Consider the following 19,120-nt stretch of genomic DNA (forward strand, 5'->3'; position numbering starts at 1 on the left):
ATTTAATTTTAGTATTTTGGATCGCGGATGTTTATGTATTCATAGGAAATTTGAAGCTTCGAAGATGCACTTACTTAAGAATGCACGTGATACTCGTAACATTTGTTATTTGCTATTTTACTGTTGTGTGTACTTTACTATTTTGTTTCTTTATTGTTACTTTTACTATTATTATTATTTTTTTCTCAGTAATTCCAGCCTCAAGGTCAGGGAATAGACATGGTTTACAACATTCATTACTTAACTCTCATTCATCCTTCCATTCTTCAGGCATATCCCAGTCCTTATCCTATTCATCTTCATCTGTCTCTCCCTCTCTTCTCCTTATTTTCCAGCTTTCTCAATCAACTGACCATTTTTCTTTCTTTCCTACCATTTAATACTTCCCTTAGAGTATTTCTTCGCCTAATTCTACCTTCCCAGTACCTTTCCAGTTTCAGTGTATTCCTATTTATTTTAATAATTACTACCATATCACTAAATTACAATTTTTATATTAATTTCAAAATTACTTGCATTTTTAGAGAGAAAGAGAGAGAGAGAATTACAGTTCACCATTAAAGTACGGTCGAAAACATTGTTCGTTGCGTGGCTGCAAATGACAGGAACATATTGAATCGTGTTACGCGGGACACCCTGTATATGCTGCATTCGAGTACTCGAATTCTGTGCGACGTGGAAAATTGCATTTTTTCGCGCGCAACTACAGAGTAGAAGTTTTGTGCATGGATCCACTCCTTTCATTCTGCCATTGCTTTTTATTTCTTTTACAATCCTTCGTTTATTTAGGGAAGATAATACAATAGCACGCAGGAGATCGGACGTGTACAGTTTATTTCTTTTTATTCGAACGACTGCTTTTGAAAGAGCTTTCTATTATTTTCCGCTTCTATCGCAAAATATCGTTTCAGATAAACTTTTAGTCTATTATACTTATCTATAATAAGTATTAACTTATTATAAATAATTAGCCATGTCACTGGGCCACGCCAGAAAAATTACTGAAAATTCTCAACGCGAGAATTGATTGTAATTTTAATAAATAATAAAAAAAAAACTTTTAGTCTATGTCCCAACTGTGTAGTTTCGTTTCTCGCCGTGCTTTTTTCCAATCGAGCTTTGACATTTTTCATTTTATTTTACTTATTTCTCTCTGCAATTTGCAACTGAATATTTTACAATATTACGACTATATGAAATATTTCCTACCTACGCTCGCTATCATTTCACCAATATCTGCCACACACTCGTCCTATCTAGCGATCAGCTTCTCACTGCTTTTGCTTCTCCTCGCGGTCAGGTATAATGTTTGTCATCACTTGTTTCGTCAAATGTCCAGCTGGACAAATTGTAAAATGCAAATTAAATAAAAAAAAAAATTTCCACTACCACTGTCCACTATCCGCTTCAAATTTAAAGCTCGAACATGGTATTCCGTTGGGAGATTTAGCAATTAAGTTCGAAAAATTTACCAAATGTCCAGGACAAATTGTAAAGCACGAATTAAACAATAAAAAAAAAATCTTCTAGGAGAACTCTGTGTTTAGTTTTTGGCACAACGATTCTCCTTACAGCGGCTTCTTTCGTCTCTATTAGAGTACCGCGGAAAGATCGCCGACATACAGACAATGTGGACGATAAAGCGCAAACGTCGACAAGCCGAAAGGGTCGGGGAACTTCAATAAGCCTAACGGCTATCAATATATTTCGGCACCGCAGTCGTTGATCGTTCAGTTAGCCACCAGAGAGTCCAGAGTGAAAAGTTGTTAATCGAGAGTTGTGATATCACTGCATTAACCTAACATACAAACACTCACCACACTAAAGAAATAAATCAATCAAATTCAAAGATGGTATCCCACTGGGGATAGCCATCCACATGCTATATTACTATATCACTAAGCTATAATATTTTACCAAATGTCCTACTGGACAAATTGTGAAACGTAAATAAATAAATAATTAAATAAAAAAAAACTGCATTAAGTTCGAGTTAAATGATCATCGTTTTCTGTTTAATCCACTGTAATAAATCCATCTATCAATACATTATCATACAGGATAGAAACCAGTGGAAATCCTAATTTCTAACATTTCTGAATAAAGAATTTCTATAATACGTTTGCTCTCTCTATTCTGAGATATAAAACCTCAACAGCTGCAGTTGCGTTTACGTAGACACGCGAATTTGCATCGACTATTATATTATATATTGCGATGACTATTGGTATCTTCGAAGAAATCCAATCATTAGTCGCTACCTATGAATATGTATATGGTGTTTGCAAAGCTCGAACGATGTAATTTATTTGCTCAAGTAGTGGAGCAAAGTATCTTATATTTAAATTTTAGAATATTCTCTGACACAGACAAACAGAATGTCCGCTATATGTTATGGTAACAGATGCATTTTCGCGTTTAAACGCTACAGTACAGTACAGATTATCGAGAATATTGATTGACGCAACGATCGATTATTATTGGAACGTCGGCTAGTGGAAGAATCGGCGATTGTGAAGAAGATTGGACGATAAGAACAGAAGACACTAGATAGAAAGAAATTGTTATATTTTTATTCAGAATGTTCTATTCCTTTTTGATATTAATATTGAAAATATACGTCTAAATAACTGACCTGCTCTCAATATATTTACAAACGTCGTGACTAGTTTGGAAAATTTATTTTTCCCATATTTTCAAAGCAAATATTATAAGTAGAAAATAGGTCCTATCGTAAAATAAAACAGCACTGATAGAAGACGCGTAGAAAATGATATCGAACCTTGTTATAGATCATTCGTTTAGGAGGAAATTTTACGAACGTCGAAACTGCAAATGAAAGTAACAAAAAGAATATAATACCACAGATGTATTCGTATTGAAAAATGTATGCAATTCAGCGGCTAAAGAAATATGAATTAGATATTGAAACAAGTTAATAATCTTCCTAATCTCTTTCCTTTGACTAAATAAATGTTTATTTTCTCCTTTAATATCTATATTACATTTATAGCAAATTATATTATATATATATATAATTAACCTGGTATATTAAATAACCAGGAAATTAAATAAAATTTAAGAGAAATGCTTGTTCTATTATCTGAAAATTCAATCAACCCGACAATCTCTTCACGGAGTCAGATGCCAGAGTTTTTCGTGTTTCGAAAAATGTATACTACGATAGTCGCAATCTCGGAGAAAATAAAATCCCATTGTAAAAATCTGGTGTTTTAGAATATTCATATCTCTCTAATGCAAGTGAGATTTTTACCACTTTGCAGAATTGGAAGAATCTCACCTACCATACGATATACGACAGTAACTAAACTGATATACAAAAGTAATTGTTTGATTTACTTATCTGATAAGCATCGGATTCTTTGTTTTCTTTCTAAACGTACGTATGTAAGTATCTACAGAGTGATTCAGTTACATCGGTCGCATTAAATCGCTTGTAAACTGTTTCCACCAAAAGTCACGCTACACGGTAATTAGCTTTTTACTATTTCGAATTTTTAATTCGAATACGGAGGTCGCCGCGAGTCTTTCTATTTTTTTACAGCGATTCAGACAGCAACGTGTAACTGTCAGCTATTAGCAACGTATAAAATGTTCGTTTTCTCCGGTTAAGCTAAATATGATTTTGCTTTAAGCCGCGCTAACCTTTTAAACTTCTCGGTCCAAATAATTGGCTGTATCTTTAAAATTCCTCTGCCTTCGTCATAGAAAACCTGTTCCTATTGTTCCTATAATGCTATTTCGGAGAAATATCTTGATTCCGAGTCTTATAGAATATTCGTGTCCTCGTTCTTCAATTTGAAGCTAGTCTCGCTAGAAAAAGATTAAGAGAACCGAGGACGATTAGCATACCCATCGCCAATGCCTCTTTCAAACTCTACATTAGCATTATATGCAGCTCTGATAGTAGAATTATTAATCTTAAACTCAGAAGCGAGCTTGAACTATGATTTACAATTACAAGTGCCAGTTTTATTGCATATCGGCCTTGAAAGATCCATTTAATTGCGCCATCATATCTTGTCACACGTAACTATGATAATTACGAAGAAAAAGTCGCCGCACTTCGAGATTTATATAACATGTCGTTAAAACGCATCTTATCAAAATTATCAAGCGCCTAAATATCGTCCGGAACGACAGTTTCTGAATATTCGCGCAACAGAATTTGCTGGACCAAAGCGAGCGAATTAGGTGAATTGCCCTGTACCTCTGCCATTGTCACGTAGGAGACACAAGAAATCACGAAATTGACAGATCACCGGTGCTCTCCTCGCGTCGCAGTTCGAACGTTTTACAAATAAGGCAAAGAATTAGGCTTTAGATATATTTAGTAGTAAAATTTATTGTACGAATCCAACAGAGTGACGGTTCAGAGTGTTAGAACAGAGAATGTCGAGAGCTGATTTTAGGAAGGTTTATATACTATGGGTTTAGTTTCTATGGAGGGGGTGTCGATGGGGGTGTCGCCGGGGCTCAGGTCAGAGATGGTCATGCTGTTACTGTTTTCTGACACTGGAACACCCTCTACGTTGCCGTTTCGATGGCCTGCGGGATGTTCGTTAGACCCCCTTGGTTTCTCTATTGCGAATTTATGGCTCGGTGACACTATCTATGCTGCAGCTGTTGCAGCTGTTTTAATTAATCAAAGGAAAATTTTCTCACGAAGATGTTCGACCTGTTATCGTAGAAAATTTGTATTACGTTGTCCCAAAAGTTTCTTTCGTTTCATAAGTGAAATAATAAATGCACAACATTTTTTATTTTATACTATTTTATAGATTTACGTATGATCCATTAATAGAATAAAATAGATCAGACATAATTCAATAAAATAACATAAAACAAAAAAGGTTGTGCATTTACTACTTCCTTATAAAACGACAGGAACTTTTGGCACAACCTAGTATTTCCATATCGAATGTGTGGTGCAAAAACACTTTGAAATTTCATTAGCACCGTAGTGAGACGCGTCTGTCATGATTATATTGATGGAATTTGCAAGCAGTCTGCAAATGTAGGAATGACAAGATGTTTATTTCTCAGTGTTACATATGCCGACAGCTAACTAATTCTTTAGCGAATGCGATGCTATTGTCACGTAGGAGACGCAAAAAATCACGAAATTGATAGATCACCGGTGATCTTCTCGCGTTGCAGTTCGAACGTTTCACGAATAAGGTAAAGAATTAGACTTTAGATATATTTAGTGGTAAAATTTATTGTACGAATCCAACAGAGTGACGGTTCAGAGTGTTAGAACTGAGAATGTCGAGAGCTGAGTTTAGGAAGGTTTATATACTATGGGTTTGTCGACGGGGGTGTCGCCGGAGCTCAGGTCAGAGATGGCCATGCTGTTGCTATTTTTTTTTCTGCGGGATATTCGTTAGACCCCATTGGTTTTTCTATAGTTAATTTATGACTCTGACACCATCAAAGCCCAATTTCTTCGTCGGTTCCTAGCTTCCTTATTGCTTCATCATATCCTATCCTACGTAACTACGATAATCCTGAAGAACAAAGTCGTTGCATTTCGAGATTTACATAAGATCTCCTTAAAACACATCTTATCAAAATTATCAAGCGTCTGGACATCGCCTGAAACGACAGTTTCTGAATATTCGCGCAGCAGGACTTGCTGGCATAAAGCGAGCGAATTAGGTGAATCGCCTTGTACCTCGAGTTTCTATACCCGCCATCAAATTCTCAATTTCTTCGTCAATTCCTGGCTTCCTTATTGCTTCGTAATATTCTATCGCACGTAACTACGGTAATTGAAGAGCGCTGATAAAAAAATTGCTGTAAATGGGAAGAAACAAGTTTTCAGGAAAAAAAGGAAATCTTATGCGTTAACGTAGCCCAAATTGAAGGGAAAGAAAAGTGCGTCTGTAGAAAAGCCTGTGCGTGTCAGTTCTTAGTTGTAGACAAAACTCGATGACCCATTCGTTTGGATAGACCACATAGACAGAAGCAATTGACAGAAGCAAGAAACAATTGACTAATGTTTATTGGTGTTTATACTTTTTTCTACAGAGACAACATCGTGATACCGTCTTCTAACATTATTAATAACTACGATATTGAAAAGGGGAAATTGCAGTTGAATTCTACGCTACAATATTCTCATTGCTAAGTGGAACATTTCCCAATAAAAGATCAAAGTTTCTCAATTTTGGCACCTACAGTGTTTTCAGCGAGCACTGCTCAATTATAAATAAAGTGCTCCAAAAATCGCACAAGTGTAACTAAAAATTGTGCAAATAAAATGTAAATAGAAGACGTAGATAAAAATCGAACCGGATATCGTCTTCAACGAATAGTGTACGAATATTCGCACAGAAGAATTTATCAAATTCAGAAATGATCGAATTAGGTGAATCAGTCGATACCTCTAAAGTTTCTATACTGTGTCATTAAATCCCCAATTTCTTCGTCAACGCCTCAGGAAGCCTATTCCTGATTCGTCCGTATAAGGAAGCTTTCGAAGCAGCCCGCTGGAAGCTTACACGACGTCGGGAAACGCGGCAGCGGATAATTGGGCCAATTAAATGTTAATGGAGCCGCGTGACGCGAATGTTAATGTCGTTCGGTTCGAACGATCATATTCGTTTGCGCTGCGTGGCGACGCGTTTGTTTTTCAGCCAGTGGCGGTGCGCGAAGAGGAAAAGCTGTTGGAACGGCGCCAAAATGCGAGAGAAGCCATCGAAATTCGTCGACGCCCTGCGTTCACCTGTCGAACGTTCCCGATCGACTCGTGTCGAATCTGGCGGCTCCGCTTCGAGGAAACGTCTATCCAGGACGGAGGACCGCCAGATGAGAAAACGAAGGCAGCGTGATCCGCGCGTACTCGCCGATTACGTAAGCTCTTTACCGACTCTATTTGCGGAACGGTCGTCTGTTCGAAGGTGAGAGGTACGCCGACCTTCTCCGCAGACAATGTCCCACTAGTCAGTCGCTAGAGAAGCTAAGCTGTTTGCCGGGGATCGAACAGAGACGGCCAGGGCCGAGGTACCGTTCGATTTTCGAACGATGACCATTCGCCTCTTCGTCGTTGGGATTAACGCGTTGACGACCGCTAAAACTTCGCTGCCACTTACTCTGCCGCTTTCGCGATTTCACTTACGCGCGACAAATACACTTAGCTGCTGACGAGGAGACGTTAAGGAACTTTCAATGATCATTTGGGAATTACGGTATATTTTTTATCTTTTGGTACACGTTGGAACACGAAGTGAGAAATGGTAAGAAGAGATGACAATCTATACGTGAAACTGCGATATATTTTTTTTGATCGCATAGTCGAGCGAGTTTACGATTAACGTTGAACCGGATGAACGAAATAGAAGCTGGGACGAGAGTTAGGAAACGTTCTTTGCTCGAGTTATGTAACACGACGGTTTTAGTGCGGGAACTTGTAACAAAAGCTAGAAAAGTAGAGAATAATCGAGTGAGATGTTGGTAATTCTTGGGTTTCATGACTGCATCATAGTATCTGCGTGGCTACTGAATATTCAATTAATCGAACACAAGACGCAGTCGATATTTCACATTATATTTTTGGAATTTTTTGTTTTTTTTTTGTATATTTTTAAAAGATTAACTTCCCAGTTGACGTCTGAGGTAATCTCACAGATGTTCAAGCGTATTCAAGTCAGGAGATTGACTCGATCGTTCGATTATATTAATATTCTGTTGCAAAAGAAATTCAGTCGTAGTTATACGAGTTTTGGAGATAGAAATGATCCGAGGCATTAGACCATAATCCGAGTTTCGCCTCTGATTATTATGTGTATCGTGCCTCGTCATCTAAAAAGTAAACAAGTTTCGGAATGATTCTTTTTATTACGGACCTCCAGTTCCAGAATTTATTCGTTCAATTTTACGGCTTTTACGTGTTCGATCAAAGAGCGGTCGTAGAAAACTCTGTAAGTGGCAAACAGGTGAAACGAGTTTTTCACGGGAAAAAGAAACCTCGTGCATGAACGTAATCCGAAGTCCATGGAAAAGAAAAGTGTATCTAGAAAATAGTAAATAGAATAATAAATAGGAAATAATAAATAGAAAATTCTATACGTGCCATTTCCTGCGATTAGCTGTAAAGAAAACTCAATGCTGCGTTCGTTTAAATGCACAAGCCAAGAAACGATTAGCAAATGTTTATTGCTGCTTACATCTTCTTCCACAGAGCCAACGTTATGACATCACATTCTATCGTTATCAACAATTATTCAGAAAGGAAAATTGCGCTTCAATTCTACGCTACAGCATTTTCCAATGAAAAATCAACATTTTTCTATCTTCGCAATTATAGTGTTTTTTACAAGCACTCTTCAATTATTCTACCAAATTCAGAAACCAAACTGTGGCAAAGTCAGTAACATTTGAAGGAGACAAATACTATACTTGTGTATAAAATGATCTTTTTTCTTTCTTTATACATTTTATATTTCATTTAATATTTTATTACATTTATTATTATTCTCGAGTCTTTACAATCTGTCCAAGGAAAGGGAAATTGCGCTTCAATTCTACGCCACAGCATTTTCCAATGAAAAATCAACATTTTTCTATCTTCGCAATTATAGTGTTTTTTACAAGCACTCTTCAATTATTCTACCAAATTCAGAAACCAAACTGTGGCAAAGTCAGTAACATTTGAAGGAGACAAATACTATACTTGTGTATAAAATGATCTTTTTTCTTTCTTTATACATTTTATATTTCATTTAATATTTTATTACATTTATTATTATTCTCGAGTCTTTACAATCTGTCCAAGGAAAGGGAAATTGCGCTTCAATTCTACGCCACAGCATTTTCCAATGAAAAATCAACATTTTTCTATCTTCGCAATTATAGTGTTTTTTACAAGCACTCTTCAATTATTCTACCAAATTCAGAAACCAAACTGTGGCAAAGTCAGTAACATTTGAAGGCGACAAATACTATACTTGTGTATAAAATGATCTTTTTTCTTTCTTTATACATTTTATATTTTATTTAATATTTTATTACATTTATTATTATTTTCGAATCTTTACAATTTGCCCAGGCATTCGGTAAAGTGGTTTAACGATGTTATGATCGTAGCACGAACACGTTTACTCCACTGGAGAAATAATAGTCGTCGGTGTAATAATCGCACAAACGCGATCGCGTGTTTTACGGAAATTTATTTATGTTTTAGGAAAATTGTCAAGAATTCACAGATAAAAATCAGAATAAAAAATCACACTAGCGTTTTCTTCGCAGTGTCCTGGATCAGACGTGCAGAGAAATGACTTGGTTCTAACATCGAGACGACGATGATCCAATCTGGTATAATGTTATCTAAAGAACGATTAAGAAATAATCTACGTGTCTGACAATGAAATTTCTCGTTTTCGTTTGCTAACGTGTGTCATAAGGAAAGGAAAATCCTCGTTATCGATCGGCAAAATGCGAAGAACAGGTTGTTGCGACGAACCACACCGAATGGATGTTCGTTTTTAACTCGTTTACGCGACAGAATCGAATAGTGTTCGTTTGAACGAGCTAGCTTGGCAACCAAGTACGTTCAATTGAATTCAATGAAAGATCGTCTCGAGAGAGGTTGTATGGTTGCGTATGGTTTGCTGTTCGTGATGCGTGTAACACCGACAGACTTTGTGCTCTTCGCCATCTTTCGCTGTGAAAATATACGGCCATGTATTCTCTTGAAGCGAATCTTTTTCGAAAGTGAAAGATAATTACAATTGTTACAACTTTCTCTGTCTACGTATTACATCGCGATATTTTACAGCAAACATTCTGATCAAAAGCATCGGTTCATCGAACAATGTTAATCGATTTAAATTAGGTTTGGCAAGGGGAACTCATTGCGTCAAAGCAACATACTTTTTCGCTACCCGATAAGAATTTTCCATCTTTTTGTGCAGTGTTACAATGTAATTTTTAGAATTTAAACGTACACAAGCGTGAAATTTTGCAAGTCAGAAATTACAAATTATCGATAAATTCACGTTAATGATATACAAGCAAATTGTACAAATTTAAATGATTGTCTCGCTTGACGTAAAATTGTAAAAAACTGCCTATACAACAAAAGTCTGCAAATAATTTTATTCATAATTCCTTCTCACGATTGATATTGAATTTAAACAATTTTCAAAACAAATTCCGATGCCAGTATACGAGCATGATGAAAAGGAGAAGGGATTTCATTTTCCGATCTAGTTCCAAGTCATCTTCAAGGGCGATTCAATTCAATTGGATGACGCCAAACTTGATTAAATTAAAATTGGATATCACATGCGATTAACTTACGGTATTATCTCGAGCTATGTGCGAGACATGGCCTATCCTCGATTCACTTCCACAACATATTCTATTGTGTGGACGAGTGAAACTGGAACATTTATCGAGAGGTTTTTTCAATTATTTGCAAACGATTATGCACTTTAAATATCCGAAATTTACTAGGAAATTATTTTGTTGTGGCTCTAATTGTTATATATTATCGATGAGATATATAATTTGTCAACAATAGATGACTTACAAAAATGTACGTATCTTACAGTAATAACGCGTTTATGCAAATAAAATTACTTGCTATAATAAATTATTCTTATTCTTCAATTATTCGTACTAAAAATTGTCTAAAAATATCTCGCGTTATACTAAAATTTCATTGTGCTTTTCTTTGCATATTATATACGTGAACTATTGGAATATTATAAACTGAATTAATATAATATGCTTCCGTAAATAAGATTACTTGCCACAATAAATTATTCTTATTCTTCAATTATTCGTATTAAAAATTGTCTAAAAATATCTCGCGTTATACTAAAATTTCATTGTGCTTTTCTTTGCATATTACATACGTGAACTATTGGAATATTATAAACTGAATTAATATAATATGCTTCCGTAAATAAGATTATTTGCCACAATAAATTATTCTTATTTTTCAATTATTCGTATTAAAAATTGTCTAAAAATATCTCGCGTTATACTAAAATTTCATTGTGTTTTTTCTTTGCATATTACATACGTGAACTATTGGAATATTGTAAACTGAATTAATATAATATACTTCCGTAAATAAGATTATTTGCCACAATAAATTATTCTTATTCTTCAATTATTCTTATTAAAAATTGTTTAAAAATATCTCGAGTTATACTAAAATTTCATTGTGCTTTTTCTTTGCATATTACATACGTGAACTATTGGAATATTATAAACTGAATTAATATAATATACTTCCGTAAATAAGATTATTTGCCACAATAAATTATTCTTATTCTTCAATTATTCGTATTAAAAATTGTCTAAAAATATCTCGCGTTATACTAAAATTTCATTATGCTTTTTCTTTGCATATTACATACGTGAACTATTGGAATATTATAAACTGAATTAATATAATATGCTTCCGTAAATAAGATTATTTCCCACAATAAATTATTCTTATTCTTCAATTATTCGTATTAAAAATTGTTTAAAAATATCTCGCGTTATACTAAAATTTCATTGTGCTTTTTCTTTGCATATTACATACGTGAACTATTGGAATATTATAAACTGAATTAATATAATATGCTTCCGTAAATAAGATTATTTGCCACAATAAATTATTCTTATTCTTCAATTATTCGTACTAAAAATCGTTTAAAAATATCTCGCGTTATACTAAAATTTCATTGTGCTTTTCTTTGCATATTACATACGTGAACTATTGGAATATTATAAACTGAATTAATATAATATGCTTCCGTAAATAAGATTATTTGCCACAATAAATTATTCTTATTCTTCAATTATTCGTACTAAAAATCGTTTAAAAATATCTCGCGTTATACTAAAATTTCATTGTGCTTTTTCTTTGCATATTACATATGTGAACTGTTGAAGTATTATAATCTGAACTACAATAATATAAGATACTTCCGTAAATAAGATTATTTACCAGAGCACATTATTCTTATCTTTTCCTCCACTTAAAAACATCTGACATTATACTAAAATTTCATTCTGTTTTTATTCATATATTACATGGACTGTTGTATTATTAAGAGTATTTATTATTTTATTTATTATTTATTTATTATCATTATGTAGTATTATTAGACTCGTACACTATATACTACCTTGAAAAACATTTAAATGTAAAGTGTATGTCTGAAGGATTAAACGATAGTGCAACAAGCTGCTTACTTTACTAATATTTCATTCTCTGTATATTTTACACTGTTTATGTTGTATTCAATAGATAAGAAATATCTATTGAAATTTCATATTTAAATTTCAAACTTATTTAGGAAAAGACTGAAGAAGAAGTCGTGCAGGATTCACTGTAACGATAGGAAACAAGTAGATTAATCCTCTGAATCGTAGCTCTAACGTGACTAACCCTGGGTTAGGCTTGGCTAAAACTACTTAACGTGTGTAACCGTTATCCAGCATATTGAGCAATGGCCAAGGAAACGTGAGCTCTCTGCAGGAATTCTCGTGATTCCTTCGTGTTCTACAAAGTCATCTATTCATCAAACCGTACATTTTATTGGCTTTCGTAAATGATCCATTACTTTTCTCACACGAGAGACAATATATATTTCTATATCTTAGCAAAAATTGGCCGTTTATCGAATTGTATGAATATTAACAAATTTACGAAAATTTATGAAATATGAAGAATTTTTATTTTAAAGATTAACGCGATAATGTAACGTATACACGGTGGTGAATATAAAATTGTACAAGTAAAAATGTATTTTCTAGTTTAATTAGTACGTTTAAAATCGCATTAACTGCAAGGCTATTTAATGGCGCTATAGGAGAGTATACTACGCGCGAAGCGTTAACGTTTCACTAATTTGTCGGGCAATTTCGTCTCTTTAATAAACATGAACGAACCGCGGATTTTGCTATTTAATAAATTATACTTCAGGCAATTGAAAATCAAACGACTCGTTGTTAGATAATAAACTTTATTATTCGCATCGCGCAGTAGGTTCTTGTTCTTGTAACTCGTATGAAATTTCTAAATTAATATTATTATATTTGTTAGATATTGCGCGTTATATGGCGAAATGAAGTACATGGAAAAATATTTACGGCATTTATAATCTCATCTCGAGCTGCCAGACTTTTTGTACCCGCTTCACATGCTATTTATCGTATGCTAATTATCACACGATAATTTTGAAAAGTTGCGTCAATATTAAAAAATCGACGAATAAAAACAAATTGAAAAGAAACAGGAAAGAATGAAACTCATCGATATTAAAGGAAAATCACGTATCACCGGCATAGTTAAATTAAATAAAATTAAATACGGTACTATTAATTCGATATAGCAATGTTATAATACGAATAATATTCTATAACTATTATTATAATTAAATATAATCTAATTATATATCTACATAACATAACGTAATTGTCTTTATACAATCTGATAATTGAATATATTTTACAATATTCCATAATTCTATAATTCTAAATATCGTTTTCGATTAATAAAATAAAACGCAGGAACAATATATTTTACGCGATTAAATCTATTAATTTATGGAGGACGATCGTTTTCGAAAAATATGTAGTGATCGAACTATTGTATTTATAAACGAACTGGATGCACGATAATATGCACGATAAACTGTCTTTGAGCAAACAGATGGACTGCTAAATTTGTGTTATTAAATTTATCGCGATTCCCTATGAATCATCATCCATATCGGCTCCGAAATAAAAGATAAGCCGGTGGCCTCTACTTTGCACAAAAAGGAATTGTTTGTCGCGATGACTAGTCTATATTTGGCGAGTATTTTTTCTATTCTTTTTTTTTCCGCAAGGGAAAAGTAAAATTCTAGCTTGGACAATGTGCTATGTAAGAAGTAGACGTATTTAACACGGTATATCAGAAATCGATATGATAAGTGAGCAAGATGTTGCATAATAAATCTTGAACGAAGAAAATAATTTCTTCCACTGTGAAAATGAGTGTACAATAAAATATGACATATTTAAAAAGAAAATATATGTACAATGAATGAGACATAACAGAGTTCAATACGTTTACATTTACATTTTATTATATATTTATATTATTATATTATATTATATTTATATTATATATTATATTATATATATTATATTATAAATATTATATTTATTATATATCACATTTTATTATATATTTTTGTATATATATTTTTATTATATATTGTCGTAATTAAAATGCGTTACATTTTATTAAATACAACACGGGATAATTTTTTTGTTATAAACAGCGTCCTACTACATTTTTACTGTACTTGTCTCTATAATTGTGCTTAAGTATACTACGCTATAATCTTATTGAATAATGGAGAAACTTCAATCCAATTAATTGAAAATTGCGAATTAAATTATATTACCTTTGACTTTGGAAAAAAGTACAAATTTCGTTATTTCCTACCACATCTTTCCCTTGCATTTCTTATATATCTATACATTTGCAAGTCAAATAATACGTTCTATTTAAAATTCATTTAAAAAAAGACTAGAGGCTATGGATATAAAGCGATAGGAGCAATTACGTTTAAAAAGTATAAAGTATACTTTGTTAAGAATCTGGGAAATCGGTCGCTGCAAACGATTTCTCCGAACAAATCCTATTCCTTCGATAAAACGAAAGGACCTGTTATGTATGCATTTAGCATAGTATTATCAGGAATCGATATAATCGATATAACGAGCCTCAAAACGAACATTTATAGAATCGACATTGTTGTGAGAAGGGTCAGCAGATAGCTAAATATATATACAATGACTGCAAATATAATATCTACACATCATTGCATTTATTATTGCATTTGCATACAACATTGTCCTATAATCGATTTCTTATTTAGAATTAATTATTCAGAACCCAAATCATTAGTCAGATTCGTTTGTAATAAATTCCGTATCACTCGGCAGTACTTTCATGCGATTACAAAAATTAACATCGTGGAAATAAAATGTAGAATCTACCAAAAAAAAAAAAAAAAAAAAGAGAAGATGCTTCGTTGGAAGACAATGTGCATATACAAGTTCCTCTGTTACCACTGCATTACGCGAAAGATGCAGAGCATAAGCTGAGATAGCAAGCTACGTTATCGACAACTGCATCCATAATAAGCCTTTATATGTTACGTTAGAAGATAAGAAGACAACGAGATAAAAGTTTTAATCCATCGAACACTCTTATCGAAATATGCCATCTATAATGAGTCATACGTGAACGTTGGCGGGGAATTACAAAAGCCAAATTTGGTTATTAGGCGGCGGATGAAGCTACTTGTAGGTGATGTTATTACGTGGCTCGAAGATAAAAATAATCTCCCTCGAGTGTTCGCGGAGAAAAACACGTAAATATAAAATTGTACACTAGGTAGAATATCTGGAAAGGAAAGCGAAAATTGTGGGAAAGCAGAAATGCTAGGCGATGCAATTGTCAAATTCGAAGGCGATGGGCGAACGGCTGGAAGATCAGAAGACAATCTTCTCGATAGTCCTGGATAACAAGCATATTAATTTATTTATTTATTTATTCACTTTAAACTTTGTCCAAGGAGAATAAGAGGAACAAGCGGCGTGAAATTTGAACCAAATGACTGAGCCAGACTTGGTTGTATAGCGAAGAATCTGGCAGTTTGTAAAAGACTACCGAGCAAGCTAATTGCCATCAACTGAAGAATATTAGCTTCTGACAATTTCCATCAACACAGATTGACAAATAAGACGAAGCAGCTGACTAACGCGATTTAGCCCATTATCCAACAACAATTTGTGTAGCGATATCTCCAACAGAAGTTGAACTTACGTACATAATAAATTAGATTTTGTTTGCGTCACTGGATGATAGAATTATATTAACAAGTGAATCACTAAATGATAGAATTATGTGAACAAGTAACCTTCCGATTGCCATTTCATCATATTGGTCGAACTGTTCTGTTTACAAATTCAATAATCTTCCACTGCGTAAGCGCACGTAATATCAACGATTTGAAATGAAGCAGCATACAAATTTCAGAAAGCAGAAAAAATTGTTCTACAAAGTTCGCTTTCGGTTTGTATCGTATCGTAATATTTGTAAGTTTGTCCTGCTACCTACCTATATACCTATTTTAGAGAGACACAATTTTTGTCCGGCTTGGTCGATGCGTGTCCCGTTAGCCAGTTAGCATGTGTTACACCAGGCAGAGACGAAATATAAACCCGTTTACGTTAAAAGCTGACCCGCATATGCAATGACTCTCTTCACTCTTCCACGTTAATTTGTCTTCACATGGACAACATTGAAACAGGTTTTTATTCAATTGCACGCTACGTTCTATGCGTCTACAATTACTCGAATTATTATACAATTGACGTTATCGTATATGTACGATCTTGTACTTTAAAGATAAGGTTAAATCAAAAAATTACGCTCATACTGCTTTGTGCATTATATTGTAATGTTATGTGTATTATATCGTATTATAGAAACATGATGCAATTGACAATTATTTTTATTTCATAATATCTATGTCTATTAATAACAGAATATCATTGTGTTTAGAATCCGAGATTTTTCAGCATCTTCTCTTTTTTGTAGGAAGAGTGTAAGCATTTAACGTGTAATTTACAAATAATTGTAATAATAATATATATAGTAAAAAATGTATTATCGCGTATTATGACAATCTTATTGTTAAAGATACAGTCAAATCGGAAGATTATACTGATAATATTTTGTATATTAAAAGTGTTTGTATATTATATCGTATTATAGCAACATGATGCAATTGACAATTATTTTTATTTCATAATATCTATGTCTATTAATAACAGAATATCATTGTGTTTAGAATCCGAGATTTTTCAGCATCTTCTCTTTTTTGTAGGAAGAGTGTAAGCATTTAACGTGTAATTTAAAAATAATTGTAATAATAATATATAGTAAAAAATGTATTATCGCGTATTATGACAATCTTATTGTTAAAGATACAGTCAAATCAGAAGATTATACTGATAATATTTTGTATATTAAAAGTGTTTGTATATTATATCGTATCACAGCAATGTAATGCAATTGACAATTATTTTTATTTCATAATCTCTATGTCTATTAATAATAGAATATCATTGTGTTTAGAATCCGAGATTTTTCAGCATCTTCTCTTTTTTGTAGGACAAGTGTAAGCATTTTACGTGTAATTTAAAAATAATTGTAATAATAATATATATAGTAAAAAATGTATTATCGCGTATTATGACAATCTTATTGTTAAAGATACAGTCAAATCAGAAGATTATACTGATAATATTTTGTATATTAAAAGTGTTTGTATATTATATCGTATCACAGCAATGTGATGTAATTGACAATTCTTTTTATTGCATAATCTCTATGTCTATTAACAATAGAATATCATTGTGTTTAGAATCCGAGATTTTACAGAATCTTCTCTTTTTTGTAGGAAGAGTGTAAGCATTTAACGTGTAATTTAAAAATAATTGTAATAATAATATATAGTAAAAAATGTATTATCGCGTATTATGAAAATCTTATTGTTAAAGATACAGTCAAATCGGAAGATTATATTGAAAATATTTTGTATTCTATATCGTATCACAGCAATGTAATGCAATTGACAATTATTTTTATTTCATAATCTCTATGTCTATTAATAATAGAATATCATTGTGTTCAGAATCCGAGATTTTACACAATCTTCTCTTTTTTGTAGGAGCAGTGTGTTTTTTTTACTTCATTATTTAATTTGTACAGCAACACATTACAATTTGTCCAACTAGAAATTTGTTAAATTTTTCTAGCTTAATTGTTCAATAACATGTGGATGGCTACCCCCAGCGAGATACCATCTTCGAGTTTGACTATTTTATTTCTTTAGTGAGGTCAGTGGGATGTTTTCTTTTCAGTCTTCTTTCTATGGGAATTTTGCTCGCTTCAGCAGCCAGCTGAACTGTAAGTATTTAACGTGTAACTTGAAAATATTTGTACTTTCGAAATATATAGTCGTTTTTGTCGTACTTTGATCGCGCTTGCGGTACAATTATTGCAGTTCAATTAGAAAAGGAAATAAGAAGGAATCGCTCAACGACATTTCACATAATTATTTACTACGAGCAATGTTCCAGCCTTGAGTATAACAAAGTGATTTAAAAAAAACCAGCTGTAATCATTATGTTTATTACGATCTTACGAAAAAACAAATCGACAAAAACGAAGCTTCCAATGCATCTTTGTTATCTGTTTAATTGCTCGAACGAGACGCATCCGATGGAAAATATACATAAGCGTGTAATTATTGTTTCTTTATGCTGTAACTGTATTAACAGAATCAATTTTTTTTCTGACGACATGACGTTAATTTCACACGGCACGCAACGCGCTACGACGATATACGTAGTTGCAAGTAAATTTGAAAAATCACGTAACCAGTAACGAAACACGCATAACAAGCAACAGAAAAAAAAAATAGGGAACAAGGTAATAGTACACGGAAAATAATAAATAGAAGAGAAAAATCTGTAATTCGCGTGTGTTTCTCGAGTTCAGTTTGCGAATGGAAATTTCGACTAAACGCTCTGCTGTTTCCTCTATAAATAGAAATGCTTTCGCTGTAAACGAACGAAAGCGAAAATACCGAAGACGGTCGAAGCTTTTTCTGCTTCCGCTTTGGCACGAGTTCAAGGTGATTTTTTTGCAACTTTTTGCGAGACGCTGACTTTTACGATGCAACTTTTCAACTGTGACGGGACTCAGCAGGCGCAACAATGTTCATCGGATAGCGGCATGTCTGTTCGAGCGAACTTATCGTTTCCAAAATAGATGGTCCTCTCCTAAACTTATTAATAGACGAGCAAGACGACGCGAATCTCTCGTTGCACCGCTATTATTGTGCCATGATGCCCCCATTTCGCCATTTCGTACGTGCTTATGCACTCGGACAGAATCGTTGTTTCAGATGCAAAATGTAAAGCGGCGGTCTCTGACTAACGCGACGAAATTTTACTGCACACGGTTTTCGCGCATGGATTTTCAATTCTGGTTCTCTGTAGTTATACACAGGAACAC

General features: G+C 33.4%; 1 protein-coding gene across 5 annotated transcripts in view; it reads right to left on the reverse strand.

Annotated features, from left to right (window-relative positions):
- The window catches only part of LOC117214967 (myc box-dependent-interacting protein 1), a 147,879-nt gene that overhangs the window by 50,834 nt on the left and 77,925 nt on the right, over window positions 1-19,120 (reverse strand). For 4 of the 5 annotated variants that reach the window (XM_033461355.1, XM_033461356.1, XM_033461352.1 and 1 more), the window contains exon 2: window positions 10,327-10,408. The exons of the other annotated variant lie outside the window; for it this stretch is intronic. In XM_033461355.1, coding sequence (XP_033317246.1) covers window positions 10,327-10,408 — 82 coding nt within the window. The remainder of the gene's footprint in view (window positions 1-10,326; window positions 10,409-19,120) is intronic. 5 annotated transcript variants of the gene reach the window in all.

The sequence above is a fragment of the Bombus bifarius genome, unplaced genomic scaffold, assembly GCF_011952205.1.
Source record: "Bombus bifarius isolate JDL3187 unplaced genomic scaffold, Bbif_JDL3187 scf7180000009275, whole genome shotgun sequence".
NCBI lineage: Eukaryota > Metazoa > Arthropoda > Insecta > Hymenoptera > Apidae > Bombus > Bombus bifarius.